The sequence below is a fragment of the Myotis yumanensis genome, unplaced genomic scaffold (assembly GCF_028538775.1).
Source record: "Myotis yumanensis isolate MYYU_CA2020_CCGP unplaced genomic scaffold, mMyoYum1.0.hap1 SCAF_11, whole genome shotgun sequence".
Taxonomy (NCBI): Eukaryota; Metazoa; Chordata; class Mammalia; order Chiroptera; family Vespertilionidae; genus Myotis; species Myotis yumanensis.
In genome coordinates, this window is record NW_027223762.1 from 19,961,371 (window position 1) to 19,985,434 (window position 24,064).

Below are 24,064 nucleotides of genomic sequence, written 5' to 3' on the forward strand. Positions count from 1 at the left end.
AAACGTTTAATACTTTGGCAAGGTTATAGAGTTAGTAAGAACCAAGACTACAAAAAGCTTCTTCTTTTTTTTTGGCCACTTTTGAATGTTCCTTCATTGTGACAATGCCCATAAATACTAGGCAGACATGTAAAATCTTTGTCAAAAGTAAAAGAATTTCAGAAAAACTCTTAGTGCTATAGACTTAAAGTTATCAGTTAACAGAGGGCAGTGTGCTGGGTTTCTGAAAGAACATCACAAATTACTAGGCAGGAGAAGCCTGTGGATGTGCCTAAGCCAGTGATGGCGAACCTTTTGAGCTCGGCGTGTCAGCATTTTGAAAAACCCTAACTTAACTCTGGTGCCGTGTCACATATAGAAATTTTTTGGTATGTGCCACCATAGTAAAACAAAGACTTATATTTTTGATATTTATTTTATATATTTAAATGCCATTTAACAAAGAAAAATCAACCCAAAAAATGAGTTCGCGTGTCACCTCTGACATGCGTTTCATAGGTTCGCCATCACTGGCCTAAGCAAACAAACTCCTCCCTTGTGCTGAACGGAACTCACTGGCATTCGTCCTAAGGCAGCGATTTTAATCTGTGCGCTGCAAGAATTGTTAAAACGTGCAATACCTGACTATTTAGTCAGGGGGCACTGACCTCTTTTCCCTTAGATTATCACATAAGAAAATGGCAGCAATAGCCTTTTGGTGTGAATGAATCAAAATTATACCTACTTTTTTTGTCGTATTGGCAAAAATACATTTTTCATATGCTGCAGAATTTTAGTAATTAGTTTACTAGTATGTGTGCCATGAATAGAAAAACACTGAAATCACTGCCCAGAGGGACTCTGAACGAGGCTTCAGGAGAATTAAATATTGAAGTAAAAACCTTCCTATTTCATGCTGCAACTCAGTTATTCAAGTGAATAAAGTAGCATGTCATATAAGGTGCATGTATGTGCATGTCTCCATTTGCATGTGTCTAGCATATCTATGTGTGTGTCTGTGTGCACACATGTTTGTGTGTTCGCACACAAACATGCATGTCTGTGTATGTAGGAATCTTTATAGTCACAAAGGAAACAGAGCAGAATGAAAACTCCCAATCTCTAACACCCCCGCCCCCCGGCTCTGTTCTATAGTCACACGGAGGCCCTGTCAAACCTGACCCAGCAGGGTTATTCTTGTAATTGCTTAAATGGGATTTTCCTATGACCCAAAATTGGACACATGAAATGATGAATGTCTCCTCAGTAATGACGTTCTCCTCACACTGGAATGAATCCCGGGCAGATCCAGACCCTGCACTGCCATTGACCGGTTTTACTTTTTGAGCAAGTTACATTGATTTTCTGAATCTCCATTTTCTTAGACATAAAGCCACATGTCTGACACTATAAAGCTAAACAGACAAGCAATGTCTTTAGTCTTTTAGAAATTTTAGTAATTAAATTGATTTGACTTCATTTACACATCAGGTAGTTATATTTTATTTTAGGATCTTCAGTATGATTTGCCTCACAACGACCAAGTGTGGTCTCCAAAAGTATAGACAGCCTTTGTGATTGATGAATCCTTATAGCACCCCCATGAGCGAGGAGCAGTGGTCACTTTCTGCTGAGGGAACTGAGATTTAGAGGTGAAGTAAGCTGCCCAGAGTCACCCAGAGGGTTTCTGGAGGTCTGGGCCACAAACCCACATCTGCCTCCAAAGCCAGGCTTGCCATGGCCCTCCCGCTCACCTCACCGCAGCCCACGGCCGTGGTGAGGCACAGCAATGCGGCAGTTGTGGGATTGGCATTGGCTTCTGGTTCTCTTTCCCCAGCTGATGTCTGCCCTTCTCCTGGACACCCCAGTGCTCCCTTGAGTCCTAGCTGGTACGTAATTTCTTAAAGCCAACCCTCCATTCTGTCCTGGCAGAGGCAATAAGAAGAAGGAGGCACTGGGGAAATTCACACTGGACGTGCAGTGCATGCGAGCTTTGCTTAGACATCCATCTCTCTGCCGACACATCGTCAGCTGACCAGGTGGGGATGCTGGGCTGCCTTGGAAGTTTCTGACAGCCAGGCAACTGCGGCAGCCACTGCTCCTGGTAACTCCAGCAGGAAATGATGGGAGGACCACTGGGCCCTGACTGCTTAATCCCTACCTAATCTTTGGAGTCTCATAAATCCTTTCAGTCTTCAAATATTGAACAGTAAGAACTTGGTTCACAGACACATGATGGTCATAGGAGGCCCAGCGACTAAGCTATGAAATTCAGGGAAAAAAGGGGAATAAAAAGACTGCCAGGGGTCTACCTTGAAACTAGTTTAAATATAATCAGTGAGAAACAGAGGCAAACTCCTCCTTACACAATTATTATTTTTGTTTAGCAAGATATATAGACTTAATTTTGCACAGAAAATTGCATAGGGAAACGCTCTCAGTAGAGCTACTGCAAAGCAATTCCATATTTTTAATAAGGCAAATCTTTCTGATTCGCAACTATTTAGCCATGAAATCTTAAATCCAATCAAAGTCTGTTTTTAATAAATGCTGCTTTACCAATTTGATTGTCCACTTAACAGCCTAAGAAAATTAACATTCTTTAGATGCTTAATTTTAATCTTAAAGACAAACATTGAGCTTTCTAACTGCTATTCAAGTAATTGAGTGCCTGTAAAATACGGGTTTGCTTTCCTGATATTCGGTCTCAAAAATTGTAAATCAGGTCAATTTACCCTGAAACCTGCAAATTTCTAAGCAATTTTGTCTTACTCCCCAGCAGTCATTTAAGAGCATAAAAACCCAATATGATGCATCAGAATACTTGAGAGGTTTTGCATTTCATTCATTAACATTTCTTCAAAGTGTTATAGGATTCCAGGGCAGGAGGAATAGGGGAACTGAGACAGGAATGTTAGAACAAGGCCAAATAGTGTGACCAATTTGCAGCCAGCTTGTAACTAACCAGCCATTATCTCCTCCAGCCAAGGACAGGAGAGCAAATGGTTACAAAAAAACTTCCCTAATGAGAGAATGCAGAAAGGGAGAAGGTAAGGGGGAAGGAAACAGGACAGTTTTACTCCCTAAGCAGAGAAGCCAGCAGTATCAAGGCTTGGCATGACAGAGTTGCCGGGGCTTCTCATAAATTCTGGGAAGTCTACTACAAAGTAAAAAAAAGAGGGAGGGGGAATCTTGAGAATCAATCTGTATCAAATTATGCAGCAAAGGAATTTTTAAACATATAGACAGGAGGGTATATAGCCCCTTAGACCCCCACCCAGCCTGATCTTCAGATTAGCTGAGAGCCCATCTGTGCTTCATAATCCAGATGTATAGGTTTGCTTGCTTGCTTTGCCTTTTCAATAAAGGTGCATGCTTTAATAGCTTTAATAAATTGGCTTTTCCCAATGCAGTCAGTCTCTCATATAAATTTATTTACATGAGAAGACAAGGATCGAGGTTGGGGACAGGCCTCTCTCACTGGCTGTTCGGTAACACCCGGTGAGAGGTGCCTATGACAAAAGGAGCTGGGCAGAAGTTAGTCCCATCCCGAGAATGGCACCAAGAGAGGTGACAAGACTAGTGTCATTCAATGAAACAGAGGTGGGAACACTTTTCTCACTTTGAAAGTTCTCTCTCTTAAGGGCAGTGGGCAGCACATTGGACTAGTAGTTAGTGGATCTGGGCTCTGAGTTATCTTGCAAAGCAGTACTGCCTAGCTGAGGCTCAGATTCCTCCTCTAAAGGTAAGAATACTCTTAACACCTCTTTCGTGGGATTTTGAGAGGACTTAATTCAACCTAATATCTAAAAATGTTTGCAAGCCCAAACCTTCCCCTTTTGAAATACGAAAGTATAGCATCTTTATGGTTGTTTCTCTGTATACCTACTCTGCCCCGGATCAAATACACAACTTTGGCCAGGTTTGCAGCACCATCTTTCACTGTTTAAATCAACCCTTTTCCATTGCCATAGAGGGGTCATAAAACGTTTACCCTGGTCCCTGAGAGTTACAAAAAATGTGTGAATGAACCAACACAAAACCACTCCATTACTAGAAAAACAAATCTGGTGTTGATGTGTCTATTACAGTGTCTTCCTGGACACTGTCCAATGCAGCTCATACACACACTTCCTGTCTCTCTCCACAGCCTTATTGTTGTCATGAACGATATCCTACATAACATACATATTTTACTTATTTGCTGTATGAATGTAAGCTCCATTAGGGCAGGGGGATTTGCCTGTTTCATTCACTGTCATATCCCTCACACCAAGAATAACGATTGTCATATAGAAAAACAAATGGATCATGTCCAGCACATGACCATTATACAGATGCTCCTATAGCTTCAGTCAAAGGAAGCCTGGAAACTACTAGTAATGGTGCATTAAGACTTAGGTTGCTTTTGATATTTCAAATCTGATGTGTCAAAGTCCACAATAAAATAATTGGGTTATTTTTTACATCTTCTACCATTGGCCTCGCCAACAGTTTCTTATTCAAGTTGTCTTTGTCCTTTTGGCTTTTCTCTCTGTGAAGAGAGAGTACAGTTCATGCTTCAGATACTAATCTTAGATTTATAGAAAACATAAGCCATAATGAGGGAGTGGTATAGAATGCACATGTGTGTCCCACCCAAATTCCTGAAACCTTCTTCCCAACATGACGGTCTTTGGAGGTAAAGGTTTTCGAAGATGGGCAAATCCCTCACGAATGGGATGAATGCTCTTGTAAAAGAGACTCAAGAGCTCCCTCACCCCTTCCCCCCTGTGCAGACACATAGAGAAGATAGTTATTTATGAACTAGAAAGAGAGTTCTCGCCAGACACCAGCACTGCCAGTACCTTGATCTTGGCTTTCTCAGCCTCTAAAACGGTGAGAAATAAATGTCTGTTGTTTAGTATAAGCCACCCAGTCTATGGTATTTTGTTATCGCAGCCCAAATGCCAAGGAGGTTCCCCTTCCACCTATCAGAGTTTACATGTAAATTCCAAATCTACTCTCCTAAGCAATTACTCACCATTTAATATTCGTAAGTCTCCATTGTATACTCAATCGCAAGAAACCACAGTGTGATTATAAACAGCACTAATCATAAACAGGCACACAAATCTTTACCACACCGTGTGCCCACAGCACTTGGGAGATCTGTCAAGTGGTTCTGTGGCAGCTTGGGAAGAGGGGGCTGTGTTAGAAGTCATAGCCCAACTGCTGGGGATGCGGTTTCCATATTTTACAGTTTGGGAATTACTACTTAGAAAAGCCCAGCTTTGTTCATGAGCTGGAACAGTAGAAGCTGAGCCTGCAGGGATCTCTAAAGAGAAAAAATCCAGTGGAGCTGGAGCAGAAGAACTGGAAAAAAAAAGTCCCACTGAGCTGCTGCTTTCAGAGTCTGTGAGAGGGACTGTGCTCTGTCTTTATACGAGCACACACGACAAGGCGTGACAACCCAGGAAAGGAACACTTCTTCCTATATTTAAGCCCCTCAGGTCTCTGGCTCCTTGAGTTTGCAAAACAATTCATTTTGTAGGGTTTTCCTAAATAAAACTCTGCACTTCGCTTATACTGAAAGAAAGAGAATGTGATTCTATTTGCACGTCTAGTGCCGGTGCAGACACTTATTGGTGAGGCGTGGTTGGAGGACTGTAAAATGACGCAGACGGTGGTGGGGAAGTGAGGACACGTCAGCCTGGCCCACCTAGGAGCTTGCTGTTTCCTTTGTGACCTTCAGTTGACCACTTCCGCTTTCAGGGATTTTTCCAGACAAAGCTTGGTGATTGGCTACCCGAGAGACCCAAAAGGCTCTACATGTATCAGGTCTATTTCCAGGGAGAAGAGAGCAACGTAGATGAAGAAGACTGTCATGTTTGAGGACATTTGCTTCACCTAGAAAGTCTAAATTAGTCCCCCAAACGTGCATGTATGCTACTAGTACATTCATTTCTTTCAATTTTCATCACGGAAGTTCTTTGGTGCTTTGACGTAGACCGGTGGTCACAGAAGAGAAAGAAAGCGCAGTTTGGTCGTTAGAATTTATAACATGCAGAGAGAGGCACTCACCGGCACTGACAGTGATCGCTTCAATGAACTGCTCTCTCCAGCTGTTCGTCCCGACCACCAGGGCGAGGTTTGTCTTCTTAATAAGTTTGTCCACGGTGCTCTAGAAAGGTTGAAAAGGATAAGGTAATAACTGCTGGGTTAGTTAAGGCCTTGGAAAAGCTAAGACCTTGATGATTTTGAAACCCCAGAGTTATATAAAGGGTAGCAGATGTTAGGCTCAGAACAACAGCATTGACATCAAACACTGTTATGATTATGCAAACAGGCATAGTCCTTACTTGGAAACACGCTGAAAGGGAAACTCGTTCTTCATAGGGAATACAAGCCTCCTTCACCGCCTAAGTGGCCAATGAGGAATGGTCTCGGCGCTCAGAAGAGCAGATGTTGCAAAAGTCCACCCCTCTCCCCCTAAATGCTTTATGAACTTGTTTCTCGACTGGCTTTATCTATAATGTGCTGTCTGCAACTGAATTCACATATGTCCTGCTCAGCAGTTACATATCTGTGAATACCGGAATTGGCAGGTGGATTATAAGCCTAGAAACTGTTCTTGTGCTTTTGTTTATCAATACATTGCAGCCAGACAGCAGAACCTCCAAATTGCTGCTGTATGATCATCCATAAATGGATTTTTCTCAGGCTCCTGATTTTGTCAGCCTGGTGGCTGTCAGAAAATTCACTCTCATTCTTCTCCTATTGCAAACACGTTGAGAAGAGGTCAATGCATAGAGTTTAGGGCACATCGCTATTTACCTTGAATCCTCCCTGCTTTACTAACACTGAACCTCTTATTTTTCTTTCCACCTTTTTGAAGCACTTGGTTTTTACAATTAGCACTTTGTAGTTAATTGTCACTTAATGTAACAAGAGGAGCAGCCAAGCATTTGCAAGAATACTAAGCAAGCAGATGCACCCAAAGCACTACCACATCACAGCCACTACAGGGAGGAGGGTCATGTCCAGGACACGAGGCTGCTCTTCCAGGGGGACCACCAGCTCGACTAGTCTACCCCCACACCCTTACTGTCAGAGCATCCTCGAATTCCCACTAATTGCAAAGAGGCTGAAACATGTATTATTTGTCTCAGGTCAAACTCTGTACACATTTAATGAAGTGTACCTGAATTGAGAGAGAAAGCACGTTATCCGCTAAATGGGGGTAAAAAGAAAAGCGATCCGAGGGGCCTGTCTAGAGACCAAAGCTAAATCAGAATGTCAAGTGTGTTAGTTCAACAAGAGTCTTTTGAACTGACTTGAAATACTGCGATAACATGAGAGGGCCCATCTCCAACTGGCCCACTCTGGGTTGCCAACACCATTCTTGCCTAGCTTGTTTGTCCTTAAGGTGGTGACCTTTCGGCCTCAGGCCTTGTGTCTAGAACTGCTAGTGCTCCAGAGAGTAGCTATAGCCATCACTGCTCTTGGCCACCACAACTTAAGTGCGTGGCAAGCATCTGGCTTTTCTCTCTCAACTCAGCCACATCTCATCAAGCACTCTGAGTGTCTTGGTTGATGCCAATTCAGACTTCTGTGTAGAATGAAACAAGAAATGACTTTGATTTTTCCTAAATGTAATGGAAACTTGGGGCAGGTCTCGCCAGAGAATTTCATGTTTATCACCTGGAGATAAACAGTCGAACAGATAAACTGGTCTAACAGTTGAATGCTGACTTGCCTCAAGAAATATCTCTAAAGAACGAAGTTTTAGAATAAACTTAAAATTTATAAATATGTAATACTCAGGATTATATACTTTTAGTTCATGTTAACCCTGGGGGACTATGGGATAGCTTGGGTTCTTCCTAGTACTTAATTTGAATATGTGTCCTCCTTTGACCCATGGGAGGAGACTGAAGGAATAAGATGAATCTGAAGCTCAGACACTTGAACTTGGGGTAGTGCCCTCTATGCTTACCTGGAGATTTCCTATATGTCAGTGACGAACCCTTCACTGCCTTGTAAGCGACTGCTATAACCTCACCTTCAGCAATGGGTCTTAGGAAAGTCAAGCCCTCAGTCACAAGTAAAGAAGAACCCAGTGGGACATTGTAAGGTGTCACCCGGATGTGGGACTTTAATGCAGTTCTGAGACATTTAAACAAGTTCTTTAAAATAGCCATGGTCTAGAAAAATAAATTTCTTAAGGGGATAATATAATATCAAAATTGATACTTGAGGGCACTTGAGAAAAATGCCCCCAAGTTACCCTTTACTGATAACAGAAACTGTACTGATGAACTCTGAGGAGACAGGAGGAAGGAAATAGTCTATGGAAACTATTCTAGAAAGGTAAGTGCCCCCAAAGAACTAGATTTATGTAAACAGACTTGGAGGACTCTTAAATGCTCAGATCAATAGGGTGGTTACCAGGGGGAGCTTTGGACTCAAGAAAGCATTGCTCTCTGAAAGACTGCCCTACCGTACCCAACCCAACCTAACACTTCCTACAGGAAGGCACTGTGATTGCTCTTCCTTGTCCTGGTACATGGAAGGGGAAGGTTGGGGGTTGTGTGGTATAAGGGAGCGAACACACAGTTCCCCATCAGTGGCCGAGGAGGGGTGGGAGACAAGAAATGCCAAGCCAGAGAGTCTCTGCTGCAGCAAGTGGCACCAGACACTCTGATTCCACATAATAGAAGGTGCATGAGTAAGAGTGAGGTTGGACACATCTGGACAGTCTGGTCCATGGAATTAGATGGTCTGAAATATCTGTACTCTGGACTTACAGGGAGCTTGTGTGCACCAGTCATGTTCCAGACCAAACAACAGGTGAGCTCTGATGGTCAGGGTCTGCCTAGAAAGCACTGATCTTGGAATTGACCCCCCCCACTTGCTCTTTCTAGGGGAATGAGTGAAAGCAAAGTTAAGAGATTTTTCACTTACTTGAAGGGGAAAGTTTAATTGCATTTTTATCTTTAAAAAATTCCACTTTAATTGCAAAAGCATTTTTACTCTCCACCTGTCTTCTCTAAGCCACCTCAATTTGTGAACTAAATAACAACAACAACAACAAAATTTAATGGGCCCTGCTAAAGGAAAAGAGGCCACGACGACAAAGAATCCAGATAAAACACCGAGGCTTCTATGTTGGTGGCCTGATTCTCCCCTCATTCTGGTTTCCCAACAGGAGCAGAGTCTGCTTTTGAAAAACAAGTGGAGCCCGGCTGGCATGGCTCAGTGGTTGACAGTTGACCTATGAACAAGGAGGTCATGGTTTGATTCCCAGGCAGGGCACATGCCCAGGTTGCAGGCTTGATCCCCAGTAGAGGGCATGCAGGAGGCAGCTGATCAATGATTCCCTCTCATCATTGATGTCTCTCTCTCTCTCTGTTCCTCTTTGAAATCAATAAAAAAAAAAAAAAGAAAGAAAGAAAAACAAGTGGAGAAAATACTGCTGTGCTCTGGATTTGCAGTTCTGGAAAGTCAGAGAAAGGCTGCTCCTTTTCATGCTCTCCTCATCCCCCCACAGAACTAAGTGTGGCTCTGCTAGAGTCTTCTCAGATGTTAGGGTGATGTGAGTGAGTCGGGATGGGAGGTGGGCTAAGGACAGAGGGAGTAGCTAAGAATGGATAGGAACTTGCGCCTCAAAGTCCTAAGCTCACCCTAAGGCCTATTTGTTTAACTTCTGCAAAATAACTGTTATCATCTAGAGCCGTGGTGGGCAAACTGCAGCTCGAGAGCCACATGTGGCTCTTTGGCCCCTTGAGTGTGGCTCTTCCTAAGCCTTAGGAGTACCCTAATTAAGTTAATAACAATGTACCTACCTATATAGTTTTAAGTTTAAAAAATTTGGCTCTCAAAAGAAATTTCAATTGTACTGTTGATATTTGGCTCTGTTGACTAATGAGTTTGCCGACCACTGATCTAGAGAACTGGGAATTTGATTTTATCAGCACAATGATGAGCTCTCTGGTCACAGGCTTATACCTTCAGTGTGTTGAGTGTGCTAAAATGTCCTGGGACCTTAAGAGGACGACTAAATATCCATGGGCGTTGGTCGATGGGATGTCCCATAGGGAGAGCTTACCATCTCCCCTCCAAAACAGAAGCCTCCTAATTTTCAGTACCTAACAAAAGCCACCTAAATTTTGGTTTGATTGCTTTTCTTCTAGTAGATTTATTAGCTTTTTCAAATAGACCTTGGTTTCCTCCACACATAACACTCTCCTGGAATCCACCTTTGCTTCTTTCCTTGCTACTTTCGCAGACGAAGCCCTCCCTTTGGGCCACCTCTGACCCTTTGACAGATGCCACCCACGGAGCCCTGGTTCTGATGCTGTTTGGTTCCTGGAAACTCTTGATTCCCTACTAACGGTTTAAATCCACTTCCACGGTGAAGGTCTCTCAGTTAGTGAGCAAGTTCCTGAAATTACATCTGCCTCTCTTTCCAGGTGGATCTGACGTATGAAGCTTTGATCCCAGGATGGCCCTAGCCTCCTGGGTGGGCGGTGTGGGTAAGCATACCTTGAATTCATAGGATTCCTCGATGATCACTTCCAGCTTGGTGTGTTCTCCCAGGATGGGGCGCCCCATTTCTGCAATGCGCCTCTCCTCTTCCTCTTTGCTGGTCAGCGGCTGCTTGTCGTCACATTCCTCTGTGAAAGGCAAGGGCAAGAAAGTGAGCAGTGGGCTCAGTTTTATTTGGAATTCCCAGGATCAGGAAACAGAGAAGAAAGGAAGCCCTAATGACCTACTAAAATTCCCTGGTGAGACCATAAGGCTGGAGGGGAGTATTAGATAGATGCTAAGTATGTCAGGCAGCCTACCATTATGACAGCAAGAGATTATAAAGTCCCACAACCTAAGCCCACATGAAAGTGCAGACCAGGAAAAACAACTATGGGGACACATCACTGACAAACTCTGCCTGCACGTCGTCTATGTTGTGGGAATCACTCTGCTGTCCCCTGTGACCCTGGCTCATCTGGCTGTTTATGCACATTCCTTTATCACATGACCAAAAGGAAACATAATTACTAGTACAAGAGTGAGCGTGACTCCAGGGGTAAAGGAATCTGGCCTCTTTCTCTCCACTTTCTAGAAGCAACAGAAATGCCCCACGGCCAAAGAGATGATGGAAGGGAAATTCTGACCTTAGCCTCTCATTTGCCAAGAACCCCTGTTGCAAATTAAGAAGCAAAACATCCATCCCATGTTTCAGTAAGATGCCTGCTTCAAGGGCTTCCTCTCTTTGGTGCAAAGCTGAAATGTGCTAGGAAGACCTTGACCATGTTAATCTTAAAGTAAACAGGGAGGGTGAAGGTGAGGCCTTTGGGGAGTTAACACTACTCACCACGTCAGCATGATTATTTCCAGAACCACCATGTAGTTTACACCCCAGGGAGGCTAGGGGGTGCTGAGAAAATGTTACTGGACTGGAGAGTCCATTAATGAGGGGAAGCTCACAGTTGGCTCCTCTCTGCTTGAAGGTCATTAGGATAAATCCCAGACCGAAAAGGCCACGCACATGTGAAGGTCAAACACTATTCCTATACTCACCAGCCCCTTTATCCTCGAGGCCCAGGATGCTGCAGCAAGGCAGGCCACTTCCCCTCACAGTCTAGTTGAATAACCCTCATCTCCAAGGAAGCAGTATCAGTGCTATAGAAAGACTTCAGCCCCGATACACTCGTTTTTAGAACTATCCGGGCACACTGCCTGTGGTAGGAGTCTGTTGACTGAGGGACTTCTAGCCCAGGTTCCCTGCCTTTTGCATTTAGGCATCAGCTTCTGCAGAAGTCCATACCTTCCATTCCCTCCAAAGATACATGGCTTCCCTGTGCTGAGGGAGCCTCCTGTGATGGTTCTATGTGATGCTCTCGCAAATGTTGCAACAACTGGTTCCTAGGCCAGTCGTTCACTGCTAAGGCACAGAGCAGATGGGCTAGAGGCACCGCTAGCATTTTATATACACCACCAGTAAAAACCAACGGAAGCCCAAAGCAGAGCGTGGCATATCAATGAATTCTTTAGTATGCATTCAGTAGAGTCTTCCTAAAAGGCTACTTCAGAATCTGCTTTCCTATCCCCAGTGATTACACGGCCCTGAAGATATGGGATAAAGACTAAAAAGAAGTGATTTGGGATGGGCCAGAAACTGCTGCTGAGTGTTTGCAGATGCAAAGGAGAGGTGCAGGGGGATTAATTTTAACTGTAATAGTGGTCATCTGTTTAAAAGTAGGCTTGGGAGGTTATGACCCAAGGGAAGACAAAGGGTTCTGATTGGCATCCCTAAGATTTGTCCTTGAAATGATGTGTGTGTAGTCGAGGGGGTGGGCTGAAGTATGTGATGTCCAATTTACTCAGTGTACACATCAATCATGTTTTGATTTTTACTGCATCTGATCCTTGAACACAGGATAATGTTGTTGGTAGTTTTCATAACAGCAGGTTATATTAATATCTTTGTTTAAAACCTTGGCTGAACATGCATGCCTTGAAGACTTACATCAAGTTAGAATTATTTTTTTCAGAAGAACTACCAGAACTTGGATTTTTATTTGAATTGCAAAGCTATTGGGGAATAGTATTTTTTATTCCTCTCCCTTTTCTGCAGTTCACTCATAAATGGTAAGTTGCTTTTAATGGGATTCAAGGTGATTTTAATGGGATTCAAGTAACAGAGAAATTACAAAAGAAGAGTGATTTGAAGGCATTGTTTGATGCTGCATTTCACAAAACGAAATGATTTGGAGTGTGGTATTGAATAAATGGACATGGTAGGAAATGAAATTGAATCACAGAGTGAGTGAAAAGGCTATTCCCTTTTTAATCATCTTTCAGTCCTTCTGATCAAGAAGAAATGCTTAGTTTGGTACTGTTGGTCTGTAACTAGTTTCTGACATTTGGGTTTCTACCATTTAAGAAAGAGAAAACAGTCCTCAGGCAAAGAGCATTTGAATGTATTTAGTTAGAATTTAATAACTTTTTTCCATTCTTAACTTCTCTTTACCTTATTTTCTACTAATGAAAAATGATACTAGCTTTCCATTTGTGTTAGTGATAATTTTGTTTTAAAAACAAATCTACTGAAGCACAAACATGAGGCAATTTCAGAATATTACATTAAGTAAATGAAAGTATAGTTGGTATGTTATAAAGGCAAATATTATAAAGGAGGTAAGAGAATAAACAAAATTTAGGAAACACTCTCTGAATAGATTCATAGCAACCTACAGGAAAGCAAGGAAGCTTGTTTCTGTTACTTCCTACTCTTGCTCCAAGCCTGACTTGAATTTAATGCCACACTTTTAAGCTATTGTCTACCCATCTGGAAAAGCTTCCCCATTGCCACCCAGCTAAACCCCACTTAATCTTTCAAAAGTCCGCCTCTTCTTGCATGAAATATCCCGATTGACCTATTTAGGAATGACCATTCCAACTTTATACTAATTCCATTATATTTGTTGTGTATACGGAGCACAAATCTTGCTAATATTTAAATTTTTTTGGTTATCTTTATATATAAATACCCAGCATGTAAACTTAGCGAGATAGAATGTCTTCTTGCTCTTTTGAACTGTGATCACAACCGCCATTGCAATGTATAAAATGCAGTAGGTACTCAATAAATATTTGCTGTGAGACTCTCCAACTCACTGTTAGATAGGCCTCTTATTTGTTCTTTGTATGTAAAGATGATTTGTTCGTTTAACAAATGTTATTGGGCTCCTACAATATGCGAGCACACTGAAGCCTCCTCCTCCATTTCCCAGGAACCTGTGGTCTAGTGGGAAGCGAGGCATGTGGGTGGGGCAACTTCTAGTAGTGCAAGGTAAGGGCTGAGGGACCAGGTGGAGAAGCAGCTCACTCTGCCTGAAGGCGTCGGGGAAGGCTTCAGGACAGGGAAGGTATTTGAAATTGGCCTTGAAGCAGGTATAAAAGCTTGCCAGGTAAAGGTGGTGGTAGGGTAAGGAGGGGCATTCCAGGCATAGAGAAGTCAAAGCACAAAGGCTCAGTGTCATGGAAGAGTCAGGGCTAAATTCATTGACTCAATGTCATGAACGTGTAAGATCTCACTCCACTTATATGTAACTGAGAAAGGGCAGCTGGGTAAATCCTATTATGGCTCTATAATGATACTGATAAATTAGCATTTATGGTCCAAATTTTTGACACTGGAAAAGAAGATAGCTGAGTCTATTTTTTTAAAAAAGTGTCCTCTTTTAAATAAATTTTATTGAAAAGAGAAATAGTTTAACAGCATTTTAAAATTATCTATTATGTTTGTTTCCTTTTCACTTTGAGTGTTGGATCAAATGCAATCCATTTTACTATGGTCAAATCAGTTTCATTTCCTTACTTATGCAGAGTGAGAAAATTAATTATATATATATATATAATTAATATATATATATATGCGCATGTGTACTTTTCAAACTCATCATATTTATTGACAAGCTGATAATAAATCACATAACATCATATAACATCATGATCTTAACCAACCAACACAACTTAAAGATCAAATGTATAATTAATAGCCACTGTTGAAATCAGTATTGATAGGACATAAAACGATCCTGTGATAAAATCACCAGCAGGGGAACCTCCCTTCTTCTGAGTAATTGATTCTGTAGAGAGTAAATAACAGAAGCTAGTAGGTACCTGGGATCTGGACAGAGCAGAGGGATGCACAAGCTGCTGCTGATGCTTTCAGGCTCAGGCTGCATTTTGACGCAGCATCACTGTGAGCAGTGAAGGGTTGAGAGGGAACCCTATTAGAAAACAATACAACCCACAGATCTGTGCCTGAGGAGCTACTGTTGATTCTTCTTAACGTATTTGCCATTTTTAATCTTAACAAACAACCTCGAACTTGGAAAGGGATATAAAGCCAATGGTGGGACAATTGGCTCCAGGCCATTTTAGTCTTTGACTCAGGTCTATGCTGAAAGTCTGAGAGCAGAGACCTCTTGACAGTGGTCAGCACTGGCCTCTCTGTTAAAAGCCCGAGGAGACTTGTACTTTTGTTTCCAGGAGGAATATTCTGGAACAACTCTGTGGTCAGGGCTGGGTATCATGATCACTGAGTAGGGGTGTGGGAGGTGGGGATGAAGAAGGCGTTACTGGGGCAGATAGACCTGTTTCCACTGCCATAGCCAGTGAGGGGCTGTGGTGATACCAAAGAGTGAATATTTGTGTCCTCATCAGGAGATGCAGGTCAAGGAGATGGTTTCTGGGCCCTGAACCTAGGTAGATGTGGGATAGTCATGGGATCCTCCAGTCACCCTGCCAATGTTCCCCTCTGGAGAAACCCCCCAGATGGACTATCATCTGTGTACATATGGCTCGAATCATGTTGGCTGAAGGCAAAAGGCAGGCTCTGGGAAGAAATACAGCTTGCCTTCAAAGAGACTTCAGTATACTTGGAATGAAAGACCCATGCTTGAGAAGCAAGCTTTGCAAGCAATATGGGATATATTGAATCTTGAGAGGGAGAGACCATCAGGATCAATCCCCTCTGATGGTTCATGCTAATCCCTCTACCATGCACACCTTCTGTCCTGTGCTCATGGGGTCATGTGTTGTTGCTGCTGATCTTCCATCACACCCAGCTACAGAGAGCCACTGCATTATTTAGCAATGTTTTAGAGGGGACAGGGGCTAAACTGGGTCACGTTAATGTCTAAAGACCTGAAGAACATTTGAAGACAGTTCACTTCAAATTCATCACACTGGTTTTCTAGGATCATGATGAAACGAGTACCTGTAATGGTGATTACAGTAGAGGGAATCGGATGTTCTCTAGCATGAACTTTCCTGAAGACAGGTTGGCCTAGCAAAAGGACAGGCAGAAAGTCAGCAGGATGCATTGCACAGGTTTGCTAGTAGAGCTCTGTAGAATTAGTAAGCTAAACATCACACTGAGATGCACACATCACAAGCAATGTTAGAGGACTGAGTGCTCATAGGTTGCTCCTATGTAGGTTGCAGAAGTGAGAGCTGAATAGCGCAAGTGTTCTACAAGCCAAACCAGATCATGTGAATGAACCACACATGCCATAGTAGGGGGCGCAGCCAGATTCCTGCAGGTTTCTGAAATGGAGTATTCACACCCTCTAAGTTTCTGCTTCCAGAGGCATCATGAAACAATGGAAAGCACTTGGTGCAATGAAAGGTAGCCTGGTTTTCCTATTGGTGCCAACAACATAGCCCAGAGTAGGCCATTTCCCCAGTTTTTTCACATGTGGAACAAGGACAACAGTTACCTGTGATGTCTACATCACAAGTTTGTTTGAGGGTCAAATAATATAACATCTGGGAACATGTTATATATTTCCTGGGGATTGTGAATGGGAGAATGTTGTCATTGCAGGGTACACCATGGTCATAGCAACTGTTTGGATTACCTAGGCCTAGGGTTTTCATCAAACTCCCGGTTCAGTTGACCACCACATCTACCTGCTATTGGCTTCTAGTAAGAGCTACCCAGACCTGACCTGGGAATCATGAGATTGAGGACTTGGTTTCAACTCTGTTATATGCTTGCTGTCTAAACTTGACCAAGGCACTTATCTTCTATGGGACTTGTTTTTTTCAATTTTAAGATAAAACTGAACTCGAAGGGGGTTTGTTATTCTAACCTATGTGCTGGAGTGATTAAAGCTTTTAACTGTCAGAATTTTCATAGTTTGGCTTCCTTCCATGTGCCTAATTTAGTCTATTACATGATGAGCATAATGTGATTGGAAGACTAGCTTTTAAAAGGGGTATATTGACTGGTATATACTTTGAATTAATTAAGGAACTCCACTGCTGCCTGAGGAATCAGACATGACTCTCTCCTCTCCAAACTGAGCCAGAATACTCAATTTTATTAAAAATATGTTCAAATTATGTGGACCCTCTTTTGGGGTCCCCCTGGTTTTTCATATGACTAGCATTCATGCTGATGGCATTTATGAAACAGCTGGGCTTTGAATTGAAAAGAGATGACGATGCAGGAAGGAATGAAGTGGTTAGGAGAAAGGAAATAAAACTGCTGGGATCGGAACACTCATTACATGGCCTTGGACTCAAGTCAGAGGGCCAGGCGCTGAGTCCTGAATGGGTGATGTGGGGCAGATTGATCAATCTCTTTGTATCCTCATTTCCTCGCCTATAAGTGAGAACAATATAATCTTCCTCCATAAGGTTGAGGATTAAATGATATAATAAACAAGAATTACTTTGCAAACTCTAATGAGCTCTAATGAATAGGGTTTTATCATGTAAGGTGTCTGAGGGTCAAGGGGGAATGAGCTCGTAGGTCCAAACAGGAGCCTTTCAATGAGGCAAGCTCTGGGAGCAACAGGTAAAGATTTACAAATTCCAAAAGCACCTCCAGAGATTAATGGCCGCCACTAACTAATGAGATCTCTGAAATATAGGTGCTGGGCTGTGCACCAAACAGTTCTTTACATTTCCATATATCCTGCTTCAAATTTAGATTTTCACACTCAGCTGCACAAGACACATAAATGCCGCAGGCAAAATCCAAAGGCTAGCCCTGGCCAGTGTGGCTCAGTTGATTGGGTGTAGTCCCATGTACCAAAAGGTTGCTGGTGTGATTCCCAGTCAGGGCACATGCCCAGGTTGCAGGCTTGATCCCCAATTGGAGGTGTGCAGGAGGCAACCGATGTTTAGCTCTAACATCGATATTTCTCTCTCTCTCTCTTTCTAAAAATCAATAAAAAAATCTTTAAAAAAATCCAAAGGCTAGATTAATTCCTCTCTACTACTCCTGTATCTCAAAGCCTTGCCTTCAAAGCCTCAAACACACTTCAAAGAAAAACTCCTTGGGACTTAAAGCTGCTTTACACTGTGGAGACCAAAGTCTCAGAAAGTTCCCCAGGAGCATCTATAGATTGGATCCAAGGCATTCCAGCCTAGTTCTGGAGAAGAAGGGTCATGTAAAGGGAGAGGCCAATGCAGAGATTCCCACAAAGTTCTGGAACTCTCTCCTGTTCTAACAGCATCAATTTCAAGTCTTGGGAAGAGGTGGTGTCAACACAAAAACTGCTATGTCAGATGAAAGTTTCAGAAACAAGAAAGAACTTAATGAAGTACATGAAATGGCAGAAACCTTCAGAAGAAGTGATTCTGCTCTCTTGGATGCGAGATGTGTCCAAGGCAGCAAATGTTGGACATAACTGCACAGACACTCCAGAGCTTTATAGGAATAGTTTCTGAGAAAAGAAACTGGGATCCAATTACCTAGATACTAAAAGAGAAGATGTTTCAAGTGATATGGAAGGAAGACCCTCAAAGCCAAATCCTGACACATTCAATGTTAAAGGAAATAGATATCCAAACACCTCAATGCATTTTAATAAGGCATTCGTTCTACAGCCAGAGATTTTTAGTTCAGGTCTCATTATCAAGCCACATAGGGCTGAAGGTGCTGCTTCATACTAGAGTATTTCTACAAGGGTTGACTTAAAAAAAATTACTTCAAAGAAGCCATGAAGCTCAACTTGCCCAAATTCTACCTTCCTCACATCTCACCAGGATAATTAACATATTGGGCGACAGAAACAGAATATTTCCAAAAACACTTCAAGGAGTTAAAATGGTGGACAAGGAAAAGAAGATAAAAATTTTAAAAAGAAATGGAAATTCCTGAACTTGGATTTGAAAACAGCATTTATGGCCGTGCAGAACTGGGAGACTTCACCTGGGAGAACTTCAGATGAGTCAGATTTAACAAATCCTCTACCAGGACTTGTCCTGTTTAACATTTTTATCCTTCTCAATTTCTATGTCTCTGAGAGTCCATGAGTCATTTTGTCATTAAATATTTTGTCTGGAGAGAGGCAGAGGAGAGTAAGAGTCCATGTGAAATTGCTCATATTCAGAAAGTGCCACTTTGGACAGAATCATGTTGGAGCTACTGAATCATGAGTTTATACTCACAGTGGTTGAAGTTAACCCTGACTCTCACGACAGCATTTTCAACATTACAATATTTGGCAATATATTCTTAAAATTTTTTTTTAGCTATCTGATTTCAGGAAAAAGAATTAGAATACTAACACCTACACAGTATATTAGACGTTTGATATTTATCTCCCTCTAAATCTGCGTAGACGATTTTGAAAGGATGAGGAAATATTAAGGATCAAAAGAAATGATGCTGTAAGGAAATATCTTCCTTCCATATACAAGAAAATAGCTTTAGAGTTGTGCTAACCAACGCGGTCCACATAGGCTGGGTACCAGTCTGAATTTAAGGTTTTTATACGTTTTGACTGGCATTTTCAGTTTTTGTAGAGCATTTTGTAATGCACTTTAAGTGGTAGAAATATTACTCATTAATTTACAAGTGTTAATAATGCTAAAAATTAAGTCCCCAAAGAAGGGTTTGTCCATATTGGTGTGGTGGGATGATGGGATGGGTCTTCTCCCAACAGAGTATTAGCTACTATTAGTATCCTGGGCTTGGGCCATGGAGAAGTCTTAGATGTCAACCCCTATGTTTTCTTGTTGTAGTTACTCTGGTACATTTTGGAATATCTAGCTGGGGACACTGCACATCACCAGGGCTATGTGAACATTTGTAAACTGACCAGTGTCAAAATGTGAACAATTATAGGATATTTTAAATTTGCGTGTAAATGAATACAACACACATGTTGTTAGTGCGTAAAATGTTGAATGTCTAAAATCAGCAAGAACACACCATGTGCGACAGCTAAGTGTTAATATACAGGTTATATAAAATGAGGCTTTGGTTTGGTTTTTAAGGATATTTGAAGAAAATGAGGAACATTAAAAAATTATCTTACCATACAGGCATTTTCCTTCATTAAAAGAAAGTAAAAATGACAAATGATTTTTAAAAAATGTATACAATATATGGTGAAAACAGACAGTAAAAAGTAAAATTTGATGTCAATAGACTTTAAAAATTCATACCTGTTATTGTGAAGCCACCTAAAAAAGAAAAAAATAAATAAATGTTACAATTTATTTAAAGGTCACACTCTAAATAACAAATATCAGTGATATCAGACTGTTTGATGACCCATCCATGGGATAAAAACTGGCCAAATTATATTTACAATTAAGAAAAATATGAAAACATTTGTTTATGACTTACTCACTAATCATTCTTTTAAGATTATAGGATTTAGTGCACATATTTAATTCTGTGCATGCATAAGAAATCACTGATTTTTCAAAAGGTTAAACTAAAACTGGAATATAAATCTGACCTTAACAAAAATGAGGCCAATGGGCCTAAATAACAATCTTACTAGTAAATCAATAGAAATAAAAGTCAGAAAGCTATTGTATCACCCGACAGAAATGGAAATTAACCTCGAAAAATGGAAAGGAAATGCAAGAAATGAAATGCTTACCAAGCTCATTCAATAACAGGGCTGTGAAGGAAACAGACAAAGACAAACACAGAATAAGAGACCAGATGAATAATGAAAGCAAGAGGAATATCAGCAGAAAGAAATCCAGGCAGATCTGATGACAGTGGTAGGGAGCCACTGATAAAAAATTAGTGCATCCCAAAGAAATGTGGCATTGGGAATATTTCTACATAATCCCAACACGAATTTCTGCAAATGTGTGTGATTGACTAATATACATGTATATATATTTCATTCTATATATTATTGCTTGACATTTAGTCAAACATTTCTACTATCTATGCTTATACAAATTGTATATATCTAGTTTACCAACTATAGTAGGAACATTTTATGAATTTAATCCTAAACTTTATTTGAGTGAGTCTTTTCCTGAAATATTGCCTGGGAGTTAGTTAATTCAACATATGAAAGTCTTAAATCATGCAGGATCTCAGGCATTATACCTTTCATTCAATGAAAACAGATAAAACATCTTAGGAAATTTCATTTTGGCCACCCTTTTTGAAAGGACACTTTGGCTCAAGATAAAGTTCTCTCTCTGTAGGTTCTATTTGCATGATATTTTGGCCAACAACGAATGCTTAGTTTTTTAAGTCCTCAAAACTCAAATCCCAGGAATTAGTGCTTATTTTTCTGTCCTTACCTATGACTTCTGCACATTGTAATTGGACAAGCCAGAATGCTTCTGTGGACACCTAATTCCATGGAAAAACCGCATGGTGTTGTGTGTGTGTGTGTGTGTGTGTGTGTGTAGGGGGAGCATACATAATTTGTCTTTCAGGTTATGTATTTTAAACCCAGACTATACTGAAGCACTTCATTTTGTTGAAAGCTATCTAGATGAAAGTATCAAATAAATGACTTCTGGAGTAGTAGATGGGGATGTTACAATTAGTTTTTCAGGCCCAGTTTTCCTTCTAATGGTAGTGGCATTAGAAGATACTTTCTAAAACAAGTCAGTAATTTTATTTATAGTAATAAGAATCTACTTGGCGGGTGAAAAACTAGATAGTGCTATTAAGGAATTTTAATTTGCTTTTACATGAGGGCATATTTTATTGAAATGACAATGGAAAGAACTTTATCTAAGATGTGCTCCCTTTAGGGAGGAATTCATTGAGAAGTAAGTGCTTCTTCCTGTATGTTAATGAGGCATTTTTTGATCCCATCTTTGTAAGAAATCAGCACAATTTTCTAAAGTGTCTTTTCCTTCCGCCTGCTGTCCATGGAACATATTAAATAGGCTGAATTAAAATGGCTCCCCAGTGGTTCCCCACCCCCCCTTATTCCAAAGGCTTCTGTTACCATTTTGAATGTGATTAAGTCAGGAACATAAACTTTTTTTTTTCTGAAGGACTCTGAGGACACCAAGTTCTTACAAATGTGGGATTAGTTCAATTCCCCCAAATGTTGGGTCTATATAAAAATTAGTCCTATATATTTCATTTTTTACATGTAAAAGTGTAAATTTCTTCAAAGTGGTCTATCTAACCAATTGTTTCTATGCAATTAATATGCAGTATGCTAAATTTATACATATAATTAAATGAATAGGACTCCTTTTTAAATAGCCACTATTAGAGGATAATTATAGGAAGTCCTCAATAATTCAGAAAAACATTTATTTAAAGCTGATATAAAATTCTTGCCCTTTCTTATCAAATATAAGCCACATAAAATAGACAGAAGGTCGAAGAGAACAAAGAAATTAATTGATTTCTTTATTCAAATATTTTCTACATGTATAAGTACAAATTAACCAAAAAAAATTATTCGAGGATATGGCTGCTTACTCTTTTCTCTTTACTATACATGTTAAAATTTGTCAATTCTATAAAGAAAGAAAGGTTTTGGAGCATAAGACTGGGTAGGCCTTAAGCAAGGGCTAAATTCTTACTGAAGGACCATTTCCTTCCTACTTAAAGAAAATTTATATGATTATGGTTTCATACATATGGTCCCTTTTAAATGTCATATTTGATCATATAAAAATAGCATGCCCAAAGAGCACTAGAATATCGATGCCACTACTCTTTAAGATATTTTATTAAATATTTTTTTGAAACCTGGTCCTCTGAAGAAACCTAGTTATTTAATTCTTTTGAATTTTCCCATTCGTTGCCATTAGACACATTTACCACTGCTAACAGGTATTAAGTAGTCTTTATCACTAACATTTTAGGGGAGATTTAATAGTTGGAACCACATTTGAAAATGACCCCTGAACAATGAAAAACTAAACACATGAATCATGCTTTTATAATTTATATAATCATTTCTGAGTGCCAGAAATCTCTTCCAGCATTGATAAAATCTGGTTTCAGTCAAGGTTAGTTGGCATTTCCTGAAGAAAATGGGGGCAGAGCTTGGTGCACTTGTTAGGGAAGGAAAATGAAACTGCTAAAGCTTCAAAGGAAATGAAATATAGTACTTGGAAGCCGAGGAAGAGGAGAAAGTTAAGTGTGAGAGTAGGGAGACACGGAGAGAGAAGAGTACAATTTCTCGCTGGTACGTCTTTGTATACTCTCACACCTTTCATTCCTCTTCTTATCCATATTGGTTCCTCAAGCACAAGGGAGAATTTGCACTCTTTCTCATATTCCTCACGGTCAAATATTCTAATGGTAATGATCTTCCTGTGGGAACACAAGACAAAGGCAAAACAAATGGTTGGAGTCACACGCTCATGCTAGGTGTTCACCAAGCCGAATGTTAACGGTGATGTTATGGAGGGAGAAATGGCAACACATGGACCTCTGAAGTATGTAAAAGGGCATCTTGGGTGCTCTCAGCTGGCCCCAGTTGTTTTCTTTGCTAATTTGTCACGTTCACAAATTCTTCCTGCTCCAATTGGCAGACAGGAGGTACCCTGAATTAGGAAGAGAAATCAGAAAGTTGGCTTCATGTTGGCATAGCAAGCGACTGCTTCAACTCTCCCAGAAATGGAAGCTTGGTTGACTGCATTGAAAATTAATAGCTCAAACAGGCAGAGTGGCCAAAACTGGCCAATGGAGCTCCAGGCAGGCCCGAGATCTATGCCCTGTTACATAGGGGGAGGGATATGTGTGTTGTAATCATGTTCTGAAGAGTGCAGGCATCCAGGGTGGCACCGGCCAGCAGAAGCTGTTGGGCTCAGCCCTGGAGCAGCTCCCCCACCTTTCTTCTCACTCATCTCCACCAGGCGGGGCTCTCCAATCTCAAGGAAGAAGGTCTTGTTTTTCTCATACTCCTCATCATCAATTACCTTGACTGATATTGTTTTGCTGAAACAGAGAAGAATAGAAATTGACGAACAAGGGCAAGAGGAGAGAGAAGAGAAGGCACATAAAGAAGAGGAAAGCAGGTTAACGAGCTGCACTTCCAGTCAAACAGCAACTGAGAAACTTCTGAACTGTTCATTTTTCCTTGGAGAATGAGCATGGGATAGTTCTGAAAGATCGCAGAGGGTCCACCCAAGGCGCAGTTCCCCTGGCCAGGGCCACAGAGTTATTTCAGGCAAAACAGAGCACTCAGTACTAGCAAGTTTATCCTCATCATGAAAAGAAAAAGCAGAAGAACACAGACCACAATAGTAAGAATAGGAAAATATATTTATTTAGTCAATGCCTTAACTGTAGAACCATCTGGGCTGTGCTATGGAAATCACTCCTTTA

The 24,064-nt window shown here is 41.0% G+C and overlaps 1 protein-coding gene across 17 annotated transcripts in view; it reads right to left on the minus strand.

Moving 5' to 3' along the window:
- SLC8A1 (solute carrier family 8 member A1) overlaps positions 1–24,064 on the minus strand; it is a 356,279-nt gene that overhangs the window by 62,367 nt on the left and 269,848 nt on the right. For 7 of the 17 annotated variants that reach the window (XM_070429080.1, XM_070429079.1, XM_070429078.1 and 4 more), the window contains 6 exons: positions 23,568–23,674; positions 20,388–20,408; positions 19,942–19,959; positions 15,752–15,820; positions 10,507–10,637; positions 6,043–6,142 (listed from right to left, as the gene is read on the minus strand). In XM_070429080.1, coding sequence (XP_070285181.1) covers positions 6,043–6,142; positions 10,507–10,637; positions 15,752–15,820; positions 19,942–19,959; positions 20,388–20,408; positions 23,568–23,674 — 446 coding nt within the window. Of the gene's footprint in view, positions 1–6,042; positions 6,143–10,506; positions 10,638–15,751; positions 15,821–19,941; positions 19,960–20,387; positions 20,409–22,943; positions 23,048–23,567; positions 23,675–24,064 lie in introns of all 17 variants that reach the window. The other 10 variants (XM_070429089.1, XM_070429083.1, XM_070429088.1 and 7 more) reach the window with 5 other exon arrangements.